We start from the raw sequence: 16,623 nt of genomic DNA, 5'->3' as shown, positions 1-16,623 counted from the left end.
AAACTACGGCAGCTGGTCAGCAAGTGGTTAAGCAAGGCAGTTTACTTCAGTTAATTAAACAACTCCAGTTAAGTATATATAAATGTAGCCTCACTGCCACCCCCAATGGAGCCAGTTTGGGTTCCTTGTTCTGTGCCTCAACTCCAAGAACAACCTTAGCCCCTTTGACACACCTGGTTTAGTGCAAATCCCTGCACACTTATTAGGATGCAAGTGTAAAATACCTTTACCCTGGCTGTGAATTATTACCAGTAAAAAGACACACACCTGGTTTAAAAAAAACATACTTCTTATATTGGCAAAAGCGTAGTATAAACAGCAGTAGAACATAAATGCACACATAGCAGATAAAGTTGAACCTATGATACCAAGCAGAATAGTAACTATGCTAGAATTACTAAAGCTCACTTTCTATATCACTAACTAAAGTCAAAATTGATATTAGCAGGCCAGCAATAAACAGTATAGATTAGCTTTAAATACACTAAAATTACAATAATACTACACTGGTTTAGAGTGCAATGAAAGGGATTGGCTGCGGTATAGTGCAACGTCTCCTAAGAGGTAACTCTTTAACTTGCAAAAGCACAAAGGCTTTTGGGGCAGCAACAGTTAGGGGCAGTCTTTAGCCCTGACTCTTTAGCCAGCTAACATATTGGTGCTCTTTAACTGTTGGCACGCTTTGAAGCAGTCAATAAGGCCTGCAGGCAGTAAAAGAGCTATGGAGCAGCTGATTAAGTGGGTCCTAATGGCTCAGTCTCTAGGTGTGGCCGACGGTCCCTCTCACCAGTCTCAACAATACCGCAGCGGTGATCCCCTTGGCTGGATGTTCACTGTACCCTGGCAGCAGCTCTGTTCTTCAGATTTCTGTCTGGGATGGTACTGGGCTATGCTGCTTTCTCTCTTCTGATGGTGTCCCTAGCACAGTCCTCTCTTCACTCTGTCCCCGGTTACACAGCCCTGCTAGCTCTTTTCCCGGGCTCCTGCTCTCTCCCCCACTTTGGCTGAGCATGCTGCGGCTGTCGTTTTTTACTGTCAGTCCAAAGGTGCTGCCTGTCCCCTGGGGCTACATGCCCCAAAATCCTCCCCTCTGCCTCTGCTGATTGGTCCTCCTCTCTGCCCTTCGATTTGTCCATTTCTGGGGCCAGGAAGGGGTAAGAAGGAATTAAGCGGTCGGCGAGAGGGAATTGTGTAGAGTCCACAGCCATCCTCCTACAAAGCCTGACAGATAAAAAAGCCTGACAGTGTTTTTTTCAATCTTGCCTTTAGTTATACTTTAAACCTGGTGTGGGACCTTTACTCCCACATTCCCAATATGGCCCACTAAGTAGCAGCAGAACAATGTGACATCATCCCAGTGCTCCTTTCTCCTGTAAGCAAATTTACATGTGCACTTTGCAAAACAACCACAATTTCTCCATAATGCCAAAAGATACAGGGGTGGATGAGGGTTTGTTTTACAGCGCTTTGACTGCTTGCTAAAGATGTCCATGCTTTAGTGTGTATAATCTACAGTATCTCACAAAAATGAGTACATTCCTCACATTTTTGTAAAGATTTTTTATATCTTTTCATGTGACAACACTGAACCTTCAGAGACTGGACCGCAGGGCAACCCACATTATAATGACCCAAAACACACCTCCAAGACGACCACTGCCTTGCTAAAGAAGCTGACGGTAAAGATGATAGACTGGCCAAGCATGTCTACAGACCTAAACCCTATTGAGCAACTGTGGGGCATCCTCAAACAGAAGGTGGGAAATGCAAGGTCTCTAACATCCACCAGCTCCGTGATGTCGTCATGGAGGAGTGGAAGAGGACTCCAGTGGCAACCTGTGAAGCTCTGGTGAACTCCATGCCTAAGAGGGTTAAGGCAGTGCTGGAAAATAATGGTGGCCACACAAAATATTGACACTTTGGGCCCAATTTGGACATTTTCACTTAGGGGTGTACTCACTTTTGTTGCTAGCGGTTTAGACATCAATGGCTGTGTATTGAGTTATTTTGAGGGGAAAGCTAACTTACACTGTTATACAAGCTGTACACTCACTACTTTACATTGTAGCAAAGTGTAATTTCTTTGGTGTTGTCACATGACATATAATAAATATTTATAAAAATACTGTAGGTACAGGTTAAGGTTTGTATCAGCCTACTTTTGTTCACCATAGAACTGCTTCACTCCCCATACAAGTCAACGGGAATGCAAAAACAGCTTGCAGCAGATTAAAGCAACTGTAGGTCAACTGCACCTGACTCTGAATGATCTCAGAAGCATCTTAAACTGACCTAGCTGAATTTGACTATCAACCTGAGTTACCTCACACAGGGTTGTTGCAAAGAGGTTGAAATTAAGTGGCCAGTAAGACCTGCAGTAGCTGAGACCCATATTTGTGCCATAAGAGGGAGTGGTTGTATAGCATAGAGCAGCGAACCTAAAATCAATATCCATTTAATGAATAATAAAAACCTTGCAAAGGAAAGGGTCTTTTTTTATACCTGGAGTTGGAATGTGAGAATTGAACTGATTGTGGAATAAGGGATATAGGAGACAATAAAGGAGCTGATTTTAGACTACTGGGATAATGGTCAAACCAATGTTGTTCATGGATCAAGAGAGAAGAAAGAGTGGGCAGAAAAGCAACTAGCTGTGGAGGAATAAAGGAAACAGAATGGAAGTTGATCATAGCAATGGGTGGAAGAGGTGTCTATATCAATGTGGTGTAGTGCAGTGTGGTTTCAGAAATGAGGCATGCCTATTTTACTGCACTATGCTTCCCAATGGAATAATGAAAATGCACCAAAACAAACTACAAAGTGTGCTACAGTGTGCAGTCTGCTTTTTGGATCTCTAATATCATAAAGCGGCATTACTGTGAGACCAAGCACCAAAGAGCTCCATGACAGGCAGGCTTTATTTAATAGGAGACCTACACATATTTATCTATCCACACCGGAAGCAATTAACTTACTGCCAGAGAATTGTGTTCACAATATACTATCAGTGATGTGATTTTTTTTTTTTTTTTTAGAAAATTCTGTCTAAACACATTTTACCATAATCCTCAGGTCAGATGAGAACCACTGCCATACAGCGCCATATTGAAAAAAATAAATACAAAAAAAGTCATAGCTATATCATACCTTGTCGACACTTTGTTTAAAGCAATTGGATGTTGTCTCTTTTACCATGTTAAAGAACATCTGTCTGTCTTCGGGGTCAATTAAACGGTCATAAAATACACGGTAAACTTCATGGATCCAGAGCCTGATCAACTTATCATTGTCCTGAAATACACAAAAAGCAAAATCAATAGTAGATCGTGTAGTTTGTCATTCTACATCGTTACATAGGTTGAAAGAAAGACAAGTCCATTGAGTTCAACAGCATGAGTATTTCATGTCTTATACTGTATGTGTGTGTGTGTCAAATAAATAGTATATTATTTGTTTTAATCCCTATTTTTAAAGGAGTTTTGAAGAAAGCTAGGTTTTTGACTATGATGTTTTTGATTTAGCTGATGCCTAAAGTTAAAAATAGTTTCATACTATTAATATATGTTGATTGAATTAAAGCTTTACTAAACCCAGGAACCTGCATTCATTATATCTGGTCTCCCACAGTACACAGAACATGGAAATGCAATTGTTTTAGTAAATATGAACTGCTAAATACCTTTTCTCATCAGCATTTAGAGCAGTGTTGTGACTTCTATCAGTGTCTGATTAAAGCTTGTAGGAGGAGTTTTCATACTACCCTCACTGTCCTATAAGACTGCAGGAGCCATGACCCTCTGTCTGGACAGTGCTGATCACATGCACCCTCCCCCAAAAAAAAAAAAAAAAACCTCTCTAGCAATACACACTATACTGTGCATGTGCAGCTTGTCCCCTACCCTCTGTACTATCCAGAGATGAGTTGGGGACACTGGAAGAAGGTGGGGATCAGAGAAGGCAGAATCAAACAGCCTTTTTACACAATGCAGAGGATTAACCCCTTAGGTTCCACAGTGAGTATAACAAGCAAGCTTCACTGCATATACAGACTGATTTTACTGTTGTGAGTTTAATAATACTTTGAGTACAGCTATACTGGTGTGAGTTGTAAACGATCATTTAAAGTGTTTGTTACCTCAACATTTCATATTCCTGATATATGATTCCTGCTTGCTGTACCATGTACTTATATGAAAAAGTATCCTGTTAATTTTGTATTGCTTTCTTTGTGTGAAATCCCTGGTGTTCCTGCCAGTCCCACTGCTTTACTATTAAAAACTGACCACACTAAGCAGGAGAACACAACATGGTCAGTTCTCTAGCTATTCCGGGAACTCAGTGTACCCTCCTCCGATGATCAGGCTTGTCCTGACAAACCTACCCTGCACAACCTTTCACTTGGACTCTCAGTGTACTGTTGCTTTTTCTCCCCCTCAGCTCTTATACAGCTGAGAACAGAGGGAATGTGATCACTTATAAAAAAATATATATAAATATCTTTTTTCCCTTTTTTATATCTATACCAAAATATTTTGCCTTTCATTTAATTTTAAACTGAATGGATTGTTTTACAAGGTGATCTTTTTCAATCACTTTAACCACTTGAAGACTAAGCCTCTTTCTGGCACTTGTTGCTTACAAGTTAAAATCAGTATTTTTTCCTAGAAAATTACTTAGAACCCCCAAACATTATGTATATTATTTTAGCAGAGAATAAAATAGTATTCATTGCAATATTTTATGTCACACTGTATTTGCGCAGCGGTCTTTCAAGCGCAATTTTTTTGGAAATACACTTCTAGAATAAAAAAAAACAGTAAAGTTAGCGCAATTTTTTTTTGTATAATGTGAAAGATAATGTTACACTGAGTAAATAGATACCTAACATGTCATGCTTTAAAATTGCGTACATTCGTGAAATGGAGACAAACTACGGTACTTAAAAATCTCCATAGGTGATGCTTTGAAAATTTTACCGGTTATCAATTTAGAGTTACAGAGGAGGTCTACAGCTAGATTCATTGCTCTCACTCGAACGATTGCGGTAATACCTCACATGTGTGGTTTGCACACTGTTTACATTTGTGGACGCAACTTGGGAATGCTTTCAGGGGGATGGGGCGCTTTACATTTTTTTTTTCTTATAACTTTATCCTTTGTGACAGCAATAGTCACGTGTCTAGTATTGTTTTGGAGGGATCGGGGGTCTATAAGACCCCAAACCCTCCTTTGCACTTTAAAACATGCAAAATGTCAAATTTGGCTGTTTTGAATACTGACAATTTTTTTAAACTGGAAGTGATATCATGACGTCGCTTACTAGATCCGAGACCTGATTAAAGCCAACTCCGGCAGGAAGGGAGAGCCCATGCGGAGCGGCTGAAGCAGTGGGAGGGAGGGGACGCTTGTAATAAAAGTCAAGCGGCTTCTTAGCCGCATCGGTTGTTATCACAAGAAAGCCGACCATTGGCTCTAAAAAATGGTGCAGCTGCAGGCATCACCCCAGTACAACACTTTGTAGTAGAGTGATGTACAGATACGTGATTTTGCAGTAAGTGATTAATACTTTTATTTAAGGTATGTTAACTCCTTAAGATCCTATCTTACCTGAAGATGTGTATGTGGACACAACAACACTCCTCGTACAACTCGGGAGAAGTCTCTCAAATTAAAAACATAATGAGATTTTGATGGAGTTGGCAAGAAGTTTTCAACAGCTGTTTTGTAAATTGCCATGGTGGCTTGTATCATAAGTTTGCCAGATCTGCAAAAAACAATGTTATTGATTAAAAGTACAATTTTAAAGTCATGCAAGAATTGGTCTCCAGACAAAAAAGTCACATTTTTGTAGTAACCAAGCCCCCTAATATGTTGTTGTTTTTACCTCTGCTTATCCCATTCGCCAGAAAATTATTGCAAAGCTTGTCTAAGAAGATGAAATAGGGACTTTTTTATGGTATCAAGACTGGTCACCTCCTCTTGCCTACTAGGTACAGGGTAACCAGTCACCTTTCTGCCCATCTGAAATTCTACTGTGGGCAGTGCTGGCATTATCACTACAGTGGGAGGATCACAGCTGGAGATGCTTGCGGGGTTTACTTCTGCTTTTACTTTTCAGCTCTGGCTCTCTGCCTACTTTAAACAAGGACTGAAGCTCTCTTTTCCCCTGCCAACATCCAAACTGCAGCCCACAGGCTACCTCACAGGACTGCCCAAGGGACCACCCCTAACTCCCAAGAGTCAGCCAAACAGAATGGAGGTGGAGCCAAGCGTCACATGTCACTAGTCGGAATATGTGAGATACTGCTCGATGCTATCTTATGCTGCTATATTTTATGCTCATTTTTCCTTTATGAAATATGCGTGCATTTCTTAACCACTTGCTTGCTGGGCACTTATACCCTCTTCCTGCTCAGGCCAATTTTCAGCTTTCAGCGCTGTCGCACTTTGAATGACAATTGCGCAGTCATGCAATGCTGTACACAAACACAATCTTTATCATTTTTTCCCCACAAATAGAGCTTTCTTTTGGCAATATTTAATCACCACTGAGTTTTTTATTTTTTTTTCTAAAGAAATAAAAAAAGGCCGACATTTACAATAAGAAAAAACATTTTTCATAGTTTGCTATAAAATTTTGCAAACAGGTAATTTTTCTCCTTCACTGAGGTGCGCTAATGAGGTTGCACCAATGGGCACTGACAGGCTGCACTGATGGGCACTGATAGGTGGCACTGATGAAGCTGCACTGATGGGCAATGATGAGGCAGGCACTGGTGGACACTGATGAGGAGGCACTGTTGGGCACAGATGAGGAGGCACTGATGAAGCTGCACTGATAGGTTGCACTGATGGGTACTGATAGGTTGCACTGATGGGCACTGATTAGCAGCACTGTTGGGCACAGCATGGGAATGATGTCCCTGTAACAGAAGCCAGTTATTGGCTTTCTTCTTTTCTCCTCATGCTGATTGTGAGGAAAAAAAAAAGCCAATAACCTGCTTCTAGATAAGAATGGAGGTGATGGCGCTGCTTATATTATAAGGTGTAATTAGGTGGATATTCCTATGTAAACATATATCATCGGATGAATTGTATATAAAAAAGGCTATGGAGAATAGCCACCAGGTGGCGAAGTGTAATGTGCAAAGAAGTGCGGAGATAAATAAATATGTGTATATATACAATATGCAATAGTGATAAAAATAAATAGTCAACAGAGTGAATCTATAAACAACATTAAATAAATCAATCAATAAATAATATAAAATGACTCAAAAATCACGATGATAAAAATTAGTAAAATAGTGCGGGAAAAGCTTGACCAAACAGAATAAATGTGCAAATATACAGGAGAGTATTATTCAAAGTGTACAAATAGGTGATAGTACTAAAAATATAAAAATTATTATAAAAATTAAAGTTCGTGATCAAAAAATTGTGCAAAAGCAATAAAGTGCGGGAAACTTCTTTCCAAAGTGTGCCAATACGTAATAATCAGTCAATTCATATACTAGAATACATCCATAAGTAGGTGAGTGTACCCAGTGAGATAGGTGGGCAGTGACTTACGGTGACCCCCAAGGTGGGTGACTGGTGAGCTGCAAAGTGGCTACTGATGAAAAACCTACTCACCAGATATACCCACCCCACACAGGGGTATAGAGTGGGTATTGTAGATATGCCTCGCTGGTCCTTACTCTGTGTAGTGGTTCCCTTCCTGGGGGAGAATGGTGTGGGGTCCGCGGGGTATCGCAGATATCCTAGCGTGGGGTCCAGTACTAGGGTCTTGTTCCAATATGTCCGATGCTCCGTGGAGGGATCTAGTATGGCCACTCACAAGTATATGGATGGGAGGGTCATAGGAAGTGGAAAGACTCGATAGTGTGATATCGTAGGGGATATTTTATTCAGCAGTATACAATAAATGAATACTCACATTCAATCATATGGAAAACAGTTTTCCATATGATTGAATGTGAGTATTCATTTATTGTATACTGCTGAATAAAATATCCCCTACGATATCACACTATCGAGTCTTTCCACTTCCTATGACCCTCCCATCCATATACTTGTGAGTGGCCATACTAGATCCCTCCACGGAGCATCGGACATATTGGAACAAGACCCTAGTACTGGACCCCACGCTAGGATATCTGCGATACCCCGCGGACCCCACACCATTCTCCCCCAGGAAGGGAACCACTACACAGAGTAAGGACCAGCGAGGCATATCTACAATACCCACTCTATACCCCTGTGTGGGGTGGGTATATCTGGTGAGTAGGTTTTTCATCAGTAGCCACTTTGCAGCTCACCAGTCACCCACCTTGGGGGTCACCGTAAGTCACTGCCCACCTATCTCACTGGGTACACTCACCTACTTATGGATGTATTCTAGTATATGAATTGACTGATTATTACGTATTGGCACACTTTGGAAAGAAGTTTCCCGCACTTTATTGCTTTTGCACAATTTTTTGATCACGAACTTTAATTTTTATAATAATTTTTATATTTTTAGTACTATCACCTATTTGTACACTTTGAATAATACTCTCCTGTATATTTGCACATTTATTCTGTTTGGTCAAGCTTTTCCCGCACTATTTTACTAATTTTTATCATCGTGATTTTTGAGTCATTTTATATTATTTATTGATTGATTTATTTAATGTTGTTTATAGATTCACTCTGTTGACTATTTATTTTTATCACTATTGCATATTGTATATATACACATATTTATTTATCTCCGCACTTCTTTGCACATTACACTTCGCCACCTGGTGGCTATTCTCCATAGCCTTTTTTATATACAATTCATCCGATGATATATGTTTACATAGGAATATCCACCTAATTACACCTTATAATATAAGCAGCGCCATCACCTCCATTCTTATCTATTTATATAGTCTTTTGGCTATAGTTTAAGTGAGGCTGCAGCTTATTAGTACTTATTTATATCCTTTGATTCCTTAGCGCGGATTCTATTATCTTTTTAATAACCTGCTTCTGTTTACTTCCGTGACCAGCTGTGGTAAACCACCACAAGATGACCATGTGGTAAAGGGCCACTGTGTTCGGCCCTTTTCCCTGTTCTGTGATCAGCAGAGTGCGAAGGACTCGCCAATCACAGAGCAGCACGATCACAGGAGGACGTGTATAGATGCCCTCCTGGCACTAGAAGCCCACCCTGTAGCTGTCTTTCAGCTATAGCGTTGGCAGAAAGGGGTAAAGTAGGGTTGTTACATGTGTATGTCTAATAATCAAGATACTACACTATTGGAGATTGTTTAATTGTTTCCTTTTTATCCTGAGAGCTGTAAAAGATATCCCCTCTGGGGAAGCCAACCCATTTACATAGTTACATACATAGTTACATAGTTGTTGAGGTTGAATAAAGACAATAGCCCATCCAGTTCAACCTGTGTAGGTGTGTGTGGCCGTAATCATCTCTCATACCCCTGAATGTTCTGATCCTTGAGATGTACATCCAAGAGTCTTTTGAAAGTAGCCATACTTCCCGCAGAAACCACCTCTTGTGGTAGCAAATTCCACAATTGTGTAGCCCTAACAGTAAAGAACCCCCTGTGTTGCCTAAGGTTAAAACGCTTCTCATCTAATCGAATTGTATGCCTTTGAGTCCTCATGCAATCCTTTCGACTGAATAGCTTTTTTTCTATCCTGAGATCACCATTGAGGTATTTATAATCTGCTATCATGTCCCCTCTCAGGCGTCTCTTCTCCAGGGAGAATAAATCAAGTGATTGCAGGCACTCTTTATAATTAAGGTCCTTCAATCCCCTAATTAGTTTAGTTGCCCTTCTCTGGGGTCTCTCCAGCTCCAACACATCCCTCCTGAGAAATGGCGACCAGAACTGGACAGAATACTCCAGATGCGGTCGGACCAGAGTTTTATAAAGTGGTAGGATTATAGTTTTAAGGAGGAATAGAGCAGAGGAATTAGGAGGAATAGAGCGGAGGAATTTAAGGAGGAATAGATTGGAGGACCATTATCTGGTGTATGGGAGTGATTCTTTATATGTTTAGTTGGCCCATCTGTGGATTTCGAATTAATTTCACCAGGTGACAGTGCACCGTGGATGATGCGGTGGAGTGGATTTAAGGAGCAATACGCACTGTTTCTGTTTCTGAAGACGCACTATTAGGGCACTTTTTGTATGGACTGTTAGGACTTTTTTCTACATATATTTCTATATATAATTATTTAATAATATATAATATAATATTGGTTTCTGAGGTTTTATTCACATGTATTATTAATTCATATTATTCGGGCAGCGGTATCACACATTGTTTAATTTACAAGTCAAACAGAATGGCCAAGCTAGACATCTGACTTTTCTCTGCTTCAGTTAAGTAACACAGCCAGATCACGTCTCTGCTGCCTGTGACTAAACAGTGAAGGATCAGCAACAACCTGATCAGGTCATCTCTCTGCTTTTTTCTTCCTGTCAGCATGCTCCTTGTGAGCACTTGTGAATGCAGGACACCTGATTGGCTTAAAATATTGCTCCCTTCTTTCTGCATGTGAAAGTTGCTGTATATATACAAACCCGATTCCAAAAAAGTTGGGACACGGTACAAATTGTGAATAAAAACAGAATGCTATGATGTGGAAGTTTTTTTTTTTTTTTTTTTTTTAAAACAGTGAGGTTTATTGAAACTTTTGGTACAATACAAAAATAAACCGTGCATTGAAACTGCGATCAGATTCATAACACACAGGGGTACAAAAATACAAATATACACAGTGATTAACACTTAGAAACAGAACAGACATAGTAAAAATAAGGCAGTAGTCAGGTACTGTCTGTCGGCCCAACACTCAAGCAGACAATATTGGTTTAACAGGGGCGGTCAGCATAAAGTAGTTGCCCACTTCACTACTGAGCCGTATCAGGGCACTGCACCCATTTGTCCCAAATCTTGTTGAACTTCTGAGGGCACCCCCTATGTTTATATAAAAGTTTATGAAATGGGATGACACTATTAATTTCCTTAATCCACAATCCTAGAGTAGGAGGAGTAGGTCTCATCCACCGCCTGGCTATCAATTTACGTGCTATAAACAAAGTTTCCTGAAGAAATATGACAGTGGATTTGGGCATCTCTCCATCCGGATAGACCCCCAGGAGACACTCCTTAGGAGAGAGTTGTAGAGGAGACCCCATTTTGTCATGCAGAAATGTGACTACTTGTTGCCATAGAGTCTGTAATTGGGGACAGCTCCACAATAGATGAAAGAAGGAAGCATCAGGGTCTCCGCACATAGGACAAGAGGGGACCAAGTCAGGGTGATATTTGGACAGTCTAAGTGGGGTGAGATAAGCCTGGTGTATTATAAAGGTCTGGGTTAGGCGATCCGACAGTTTTGGCGACACTCTGCGGCACGTCTCCAGGGCATCTTCCCATTCCTCATCCTCCATGGCCCCCACACTGCGCTCCCAGCGGGTCTTAAGTGCAAAAGCTAAAGTGGTCGAGGAAGGTGTGTGAAGCTCAGAGTAGAACATGGAAATGAGGTGACTGGGTTCTGTACTTTTAACAATCTCAAGGGTGGTAACCGATTCTATCTCAGGAGGGCCGGGAATTGAGATCTATAGGCATGGGAGAGCTGTAAGTATCTGTAGTTCATGGGGCCCTGGAGCGCAAACTGGTCTCGCAAGGTCTCGTAAGACCGTAGACCAGTGGTCGTGGAGATATGGCTAAGGAGAAGAATACCCCTCCCACTCCATACTGACAGGTCAGGGATGGAGAGGAACTCACGCAATGTACTATTATGCCACAGAGGGGTGAATGTGTGGAATGGAGGGCACCGAAGCCTGGACGCTACCACCTCCCAGATCCGACAATAGTGATATAGAAGAGATCTGGGGCACAGGGGCTCCGGCGAGCCCCTGACGCCCCTAAGGATAACCAGGAGGGGGTCCCCGAGGGGATGAGCCCACCCAGGGCAGAGCAGGGTCAAGAAGCGTTCTCTATCCGTTTTATCTATGTGAAAGAACTGGGACAACTGAGCCGCCAGATAGTACAGATTAAAATCCGGCAGGGCCAACCCCCCTAGATTTGTAGGATTCTTGAGCTTGCGCCAGGAGATCTTGTGCCGGTTAGCACCCCAAACAAAGGTCTTGAGGAGTGATTCCATCTGCTTAAACAGCCTGAGTGGCAGATAAATAGGAGAGTGCCATACAACATAGAGAATTTTGGGAAGGAGAATCATTTTAATTAAATTGACTCTACCCATCACTCCCAGAGGTAATTTGGACCATACTTGAATTTTAGCCTTAAGCAGAGGGAACAAGGGTTGAACGTTATCCGGGACATAATCTGCTGAGCTAGCTGTCACCTGAATCCCTAAGTATTTAATGCGGGATACACATTGTAGGGCCGGGTTTGCGGGGGCGATCGCCTGCGGGCTCTCGTCAAGCGGGAGAATTTGTGACTTATCCCAGTTTATCTGAAAACCGGAGAATCGTCCGTACCGTTCAATTAAAGAAAGGGCTGTGAGCAGGGATTCCCGAGAGTCTTCCAAATATAACAGAGTGTCATCAGCATACATGCTGATTTTCTCCTCCAGCGGTCCCTTACGTAGGCCACGAATCCCGGGATGTGCTCTAATGGCCATCGCCAGGGGTTCCGCGGCCAGGGCATACAGCAGGGGGGAGAGGGGGCACCCCTGTCGAGTGCCACGGGATAAAGAGAAGGCGGTCGACTGCCAGCCGTTGGCCAGGACCCTAGCTACCGGGGCGCTATATAGAAGTTTGACCCACTTAATAAAATTAGGTCCAAAGCCGTATCGGTCCAGGCAGGTCCATAGAAATGGCCACTCTACCGAGTCGAATGCTTTAGCCGTGTCCAAGGAGACCACCACCCTGCCACCCATTCCGTCGTGTTGTGCCTGGAGATTCATGAATAACCGGCGAAGGTTAAATGAGGTGTTCCTCCCAGGCATGAACCCGGCCTGGTCCGAGTGTATGAGTGAAAGGATCACCTTGTTAAGACGGAGGGATAAAATTTTCGCAAGGATTTTAGTGTCTACTGGGAGCAAAGAGATGGGACGGTAAGACTCTGGGGCGTGTAAGTCCTTGCCCGGCTTGGGGATGAGCACAATTAGCGCCTCCCGCATAGAAGGGGGCAGGGCTGCATCTTTGAACAGAGATTGAAACAAAGCCAATAATTTAGGAGAAAGGAGTTCCGAATATTGGGAGAAGAATTCAATCGGGAGGCCGTCTAGGCCGGGGGCCTTAGATCTAGGGAACTTGGACACGGCTGCTGCAATCTCCTCCACAGAAATGGGTGCCTCGAGGGTCGCCAACTGTTCGGGTGTCAAAGTGGGAAAGTCAATAGAGTCCAGAAAGTCATGCATGTCAGTGCAGTCAGCGGGGGCCCTAGAGGTGTAAAGTGTACTAAAAAATGATCGGAAACACTGTGTCACTGCAGCAGGATCAGTGATCTCATTACCCAGGTCATCCTTTAAAGTAATAACTACCGGGGGCCTATCCTCACAATGGACTAAATATGCGAGGAGTTTCCCCGCCCGCTCTCCATGTGCAAACAGATTCTGCTTCTGAAAAAACATCTTAGATTTCGCCTTCTCATATTCAAGTTGGGAAAGGACTTTAGAGGTCAATTTATACTGGGATTCATGTGTCGGAGTCGGGTCCGCCATAAAGGCCTGTTCAGCTTCAATTAGATTTGTCGTTGCCCTGGAGATCTCCTCAGCAGCCCGCGCTCTAACAGCTTTGATTTTGGAAATCATAGTGGATCTGGCGAACAGTTTAAATGCCTCCCACACTGTAGCCGGGGAGGCAGTGCCCTCATTATCAGAAAAGAATTGTGTCCAGGTCCCCTCAATGTCGTTCCCATCAGACACCAAGGGGAGCCAGGCGGGATTCAGGCGCCAGGCCGGGGGAGGTCTATTACAGGGCAAGGACAACAGTATCCAATAAGGGCAGTGATCAGACAGAGTCCGTGGGGCGAAGCCTGCCGCCAGTAACCTGGGGAGCAGGGTTCGAGACAGCAATATCAGATCAATGCGTGACATAGAATGGTGTGCAGCCGAGAAACAGGAGTACGCACGCTGAGCGGGGTATTTGCTGCGCCAAGAGTCGGCCAAACCAAAGCTCTCCAACAATCGGGAGAACCTGGTCGGGGACGACCCCGGCGGCGCCAGGGAGGCGCCACCGGATCTATCCAGACCCGAGTCCAGCACATTGTTAAAGTCGCCCAGCCAGATCACCGGGGACCCCGGGCATTGTGCCATAAACGCCAATCCCTCCATTATAACCACAGCAGAGTAAGGGGGGGGGGGCACATAGAAAGCCATCAGCAGCATCAATTCCCCATAGACTGACGTTTTGAGAAAGACATATCTACCCATTGGGTCAACCTGAGATCCTAGGAGCTGGAAATGTACCGATTTGGCCACCAGAAGCGCCACACCCCTGGAGTGCGAGCTATATGCAGAGTGCTGCACCCAGCCAACCCAGGGACGTTTGAGAGACTGCTGTACGCGGCCCTCCAAATGTGTCTCCACCAGTACTATAATGTCAGCCCGGACACGGCGTAAAACATTAAAGACAGCCGTCCGTTTAATCTTATCGCGCATACCCCTGACATTCCACGTCAACAATTTCAATGCGGCCATGGCAGGGGTAATACGGAGCGTGGAGCGGAGGCTCCCAGGATCTCAGGCAATAAGGCCACAGAACTAACAAGTCCACGGTCATACACTAGCATTAATAAACGGCAGCAAAAGAGCAGGTAGTTATTACTTGAGGTCAATGTGCATAGAACAGAAACCGTATAGAGATTGTACCAAATATAAACTGTAAACAATGGTAATACCCCAATCCCCCCTCCCTGCCCTGCACCAACCCCAACTTGTGCGGGCATGTTCCCAAACAAGTGCCTCAACCAGAACAGGCCCACATGCGACTGGTAAAGAGCAAGATCAGGAGGCCAGGGACCCCCAGGATAGTCAGCAAAAATACAGCAAAATACAACTAGGACAAGCAAGGGGGCCCGGGGGCCCAGGTCCAACAGAAGTCGCAGGGGGCAACAGGGGAGTTGGGCACAAACACACGCCTGAGCGGGTGTAGGGGGCGAAAACCAACAGGTGTATCGCTGGGTAGCAAAGCCTATGGGCAGGTGGAAATCCATAGGGAGAGAACAGAAAAATCAGTTCCATCTGTGGAGCTAGGGCGCTCCGCCGGTCAAACACAGGAGCAGTAGTGCAGGGAAATGAGGGGGGAGGGGGGGGGGAAGGGGGATGCAAAGTCTTGAGTTCCGCAGGATCTACAAAACCCCCTCCACCTCTGCAGCAGCGTAAGGCATAGGCAATCAGGGAGAAAGTATCATGAAGTCGCCAGGGCAAGGTGGTCAGGCTCTAGCTTCCAGTCCTTCCAACCAGGAGATGGCGGCTTCCGGATCCTCAAAGAAGTGGGCTCGGTCCTCACCCTCCACTCTAAGACGGGCCGGGTACAACATAGAGTATTTGATATTCTTGATACGCAGCCTGCGTTTGACCTCCAAAAAGCTCTTGCGGCGCCTCTGGACCTCAGCAGAAAAGTCGGGGAAAATCGCTATTTTGTGATTTCCAAATGGAATGTTCCCCTTAACTCTGGCCAGGCGTAATATGGCATCCCTGTCCCGATAGTTCAGGAATTTAGCGATGAATGTGCGGGGGGGTGCACCCTGAGGGGGGGGGGACGCCCTGAGAGGCGATGTGCACGTTCCACAACAAAAGTGGGTGAAAAGGATTCTCTGCCATATGTCTGAGTGAGCAATTGTTCCAAATAGGATGAGGGATCTGCACCTTCAGAGCCCTCCGGGAGGCCAATAAACCGCAGGTTACAGCGGCGCAGCCTATTCTCCATGTCATCTTGTTTTTGAAGGATAAGGTGTACTTGTTGCTGCAGCCTGTCTGAGGAGCTTTGCAATGGGGGGAGGGAGTCTTCCACCTCGCTAATTCTGTGTTCAGCCTCACCAACTCTGTCCCTTAGCTTCTGCATATCCTGACGCATCAATGATATATCTACCTTCACCTCCTCGATTTTAGTTGTCAGCATGGTCTGGCAAGTGGCAATCGCTTCCAATACCTTGGATGTAGCAGGGCTCTCAGGCTCCTCCACCACAAGCGACGGGCCGGCGCCATCTTGGATCGGGGCCTCCTTCTCCAGCCTCCGGAATGCAGCTAGTTTTGCCGCAGCTTCAGAGCCTTTCTTCGGCGGAGACATGCGGAGGTCAGTGCCGCGGGTGTGCGGGAGGTGAAGGAAGGATTATCGTGCCCGGAGGGCTGCAGGATTAGCGGTAAAGGATATCGGTCCGGCGGAGCTCCTCTCACACACGTCCTCTCACATGCTGCGCCAGGCCACGCCCCCCCTGATGTGGAAGTTTTAATTTCAATATTTTATTCAGAATACAACATAGATGACATATCAAATGTTTAAACTGAGAAAATGTATCCTTTTAAGGGGAAAATAAGTTGATTTTAAATTTTATGGCATCAACACATCTCAAAAAAGTTGGGACAAGGCCATGTTTACCACTGTGTGGCCTCCCCTCTTCTTTTTATAACAGTCTGCAAATGTC

At 44.1% G+C, this 16,623-nt stretch overlaps 1 protein-coding gene across 1 annotated transcript in view; it reads right to left on the bottom strand.

Moving 5' to 3' along the window:
- LOC309559164 (dynein axonemal heavy chain 3-like) overlaps positions 1-16,623 on the bottom strand; it is a 480,621-nt gene that overhangs the window by 189,348 nt on the left and 274,650 nt on the right. The window contains exons 32-33 of the mRNA XM_082262311.1: positions 5,608-5,764; positions 3,148-3,291 (exon numbers count right to left, since the gene is read on the bottom strand). Coding sequence (XP_082118437.1) covers positions 3,148-3,291; positions 5,608-5,764 — 301 coding nt within the window. The remainder of the gene's footprint in view (positions 1-3,147; positions 3,292-5,607; positions 5,765-16,623) is intronic.

Source organism: Pelophylax lessonae (genome assembly GCF_965119305.1).
Source record: "Pelophylax lessonae genome assembly, chromosome: 6".
Classification (NCBI taxonomy): domain Eukaryota; kingdom Metazoa; phylum Chordata; class Amphibia; order Anura; family Ranidae; genus Pelophylax; species Pelophylax lessonae.
This window is presented reverse-complemented; position numbering and strand designations above follow the sequence as displayed.